At 36.2% G+C, this 3,416-nt stretch overlaps 1 protein-coding gene across 1 annotated transcript; it reads right to left on the bottom strand.

The window, feature by feature from the left end:
• Window positions 1-205: 205 nt before the first annotated feature.
• Window positions 206-775, bottom strand: LOC113305047 (F-box/kelch-repeat protein At3g06240-like). Its single transcript, XM_026554159.1, has one exon. It carries the CDS (start codon window positions 773-775, stop codon window positions 206-208), a length of 570 nt encoding a protein of 189 aa, XP_026409944.1.
• Between the last annotated feature and the right edge of the window lie 2,641 nt (window positions 776-3,416).

Here is a 3,416-nt window from a genome sequence, read left to right as displayed (position 1 = left end):
TCGATGCTAACAACTCATCCCTGCTTTCTCAGGGATTTTTAGATTGGGATATACCTAGCTAGGTCAGGGAAGGAGATATTGGAATTGGGTGTCATTGATATATCTGGTAAAAACCAGTTTATACTGTGGTAATGAATGGATGATGACCAGAATCAAAAAATCTCAGTCTCTCACGTTTTCTTCATAGGCTTGTTTTCCCCTCGTTTCAATTGATTCTTCCATGTGCTTCAATACCCGAATAAGTACTAGATTTAAGTGAGACTAAGCTCTCAAAATATTTCACCCCCGATGTAAACTCCACAGAATCGCAAACTTTCAGTTGCCTATCACTTCTATGTTTTTTGTCGTATATAACTAGATTGTCGTGGCCATTTAAGTATAAAATCTTTCCATTCTCTGAAGACCCCATGGCCCTGAGTGGATACTGCTCGACAAAACTCGTATCGATAGAGATCTTAGTCCAAGATTCTTGAACACCGTAATCCTGCATCACCCATGCAACACAACAAAAATAAGCCCATGGATCAAGAACAAGTAAGCAAAGGCACCCTTCTAACTCTCCCACAACCGGAGACAGACCCCAATAGTTACTCTCCAATGGTACTTTATTCGGTGGTTGCAATTCACTAAATATCTCACTGCTGATCTCGAAGGAGACCAGTGAGTTGTAATTGCCCGACCTTGTGCCTATCGAATGAAGAACATAATTAATAAGCACAACAGATTGTTCAGCATAAAACTCATAATGGATATTGGTTTGGATGTCTTTCCACATATTTGACCTTAATGTATAGACTTCGATTAAAGAACACAAAATTGGTTAAAAAGACCAAAATCAATAATTCCTGGGTGAAATGGACAGTTAGATTGTGATACTGTTTAAATGGACAAAAATGTAAAAATAGGCAGGATGTAACCAGTTTCATCGTGCCCATTTTCAAATATTTTTTCTTATTTTTAATTTACACAGGATGTATCCAGTTTCATCCTTGATATTTTTTAAATTTAAGCTAGGATAAATCCAATTTCATCCTTGCTATTTATTTTTTTTGGCCATTTCACCCAAACTATTTTTTACTCGTCCATTTGAACCGTGATTTAAAAATATTTGGATAAATGACCCATTTTCCGATTAAAAAAGTATGGTTTTCAACATTAGAGACCAGATTTACCAACTTGTAACAATCTGTCTTGTCGTCATAACCAAAACTGTATGTGCAACGATCCTTCTTCCCGTACACCCTTGGTGGTAATCTCTTGTATTCGTTAGTAGCAGGGTTCCAAATGTTGGAAAATTGGGCTAAAACAGAGGATGAAGAACAATACAAGAACAAAAGGAATGGTGTATCACTGGAGCTTCAAGGCCTTGCGATTCTTTTCAGCAATTATTTCGACCATTCCCAAATAATTGACGAGTACAACCGGTCTGCGAAATATTGCTTTCACGATACACTGAAGCCCTAACAACGTAATTGGATTTAAGAGTTGTACTTCTCTTGACCCAACCAAGAACACACAGTATTTAGATTCTGATGATGCTTAGAGAGAAAAGAAATCAGAGATTTTGATGTGTATTTTCCATTGTTCGAATGAAAACAAATCATCCAAGAACTCTTGCCTATTGGATATGCCTTTTCACCTCCAAAAGACACAAAAGGTGTCTATTTGGAATGGTTGTGTCTTTTATGAACCACCACACCTATTAGAGGTGTCTCTTCATCTCCAACTAACATCCATTGTGTTTATTTAACACATGAAGCTCCCCCGTCATAGCGGCAAACCAAAAACGAAAACCATTTTATTTTCTATGTTATTGAAAATATCCAACAATCTCCCCTTATTTTCAAAAACCAAAAAACAGAAAATAAAGTAAAATATTTACAAAACAGAGTGGCTGCATCACTCAAGTGACTGCCTACGTACCCGAGTGGGATCAAGCCAACGTAGTTCAAGCTCAATTGGGGAATAAACATCATCGTTGAAATCAATATATAAATGATAGGTATCTTTTGGCTTTGAACCTTCAATTAGTGTAAGAAATTCAAAGCCTTATCAGGGTTCAGTGGTGAAACCAGTCTTGGACCAAGTACCCCATGTGATAAAACCGGAATCTCCACACATTAATGACCCTGTGCTTATCCTGAATTCATGAGTCACTCAGAGAGCGGTCTTTTTCTCTTAGGAAACGGCCTGATTTCCATACTCATATAGGTAAGTCTCGAAGGTGTTTCTGCGAGACACCTTGTGATAAAAGTTAGACTTATTAAGGATTTTCATCCATCCTTTTTTCTTGCAGAATCACTGCACTAAACAGAAATGGGAAGTTTTTACTTAGTGCACCATAATCACATCCATAACTTGTTGGTACCACATTGAACCTTGTTTATCTTCAGTCTCATTTCTGTATACTTCATTGAAAACAATTTCTTTGTGAAACTCTTCATGATAAGTGTGACAAGTTTTTCTCCTTTTCATTGGTCAACTGCAATTACTCCTTTCTTGAGTATTTGACTTACCGTTCAATGTACAAGACTTGTATGTCTTGGCTTTTCATTATAAGTCTTTGTTAGAGACGTTATAGATCATAGCTTGATTCACAAATAATCAAGACTGTTTAAGATGGCTTCTTCCGAAAATGGGATCTCTACAAGTTAGGTTCTAAGCCATTCCTCCTCATTAATTGCATCTATTCATGTAATCAATTCTGAAAACATTATTAAAAATGCTCCTATTAGATTTAACACTTACGGTTAATTGACAAAAAAGTCATTAAGACTTGCATACACTAAAGGCATATAAAATTTGTAGGCAACTTGCTTGCTATTTCAACAAGCACATTATTACGATGAGTAACTCCTCTATTCATGCCTAATCCTCTACAAATTTATACCCAAAACGCATAGACAATGTCTATTTAACATTTTACATTATATAATGCAAATGTTCGTAATTTATGCATCGGTAATATCGTAACACCTCATCATTGGATATTTGGTCGGACGCTCAATCTTCCAATACGTTACATATTCACCGGTATTCCACTTTCCTTTCGATATCATTTAAGACATCCCATTTTCCAAATTTTGGAACCTATAATTCTTATCACAAGTTATGCTCATGTCATGCAATTGTTATCTCAACAATTATGACCATTTTTGTTATAAAAAATAACCCAGCAATTAGATAATTTTATATGACATTTTCACATAAATTCTCCACCATTTCACGACAATTCTGTATTCTCTCAGGACTATGATCTCAATCTGGTTCCCGAACTTTAACTGAGCAAAGATGGATGATGAGCAAGGTGATTTAACTGACCAAGGAGCTGCACATGCCCGGTCAATGATGGTAGATCTTAGCTGTTTTTTCTTGTCTAGCCAATTGGATTAGTCTTTAGACAACTGACATATCTT

The sequence above is a fragment of the Papaver somniferum genome, chromosome 8 (assembly GCF_003573695.1).
Source record: "Papaver somniferum cultivar HN1 chromosome 8, ASM357369v1, whole genome shotgun sequence".
NCBI lineage: Eukaryota > Viridiplantae > Streptophyta > Magnoliopsida > Ranunculales > Papaveraceae > Papaver > Papaver somniferum.
This window is presented reverse-complemented; position numbering and strand designations above follow the sequence as displayed.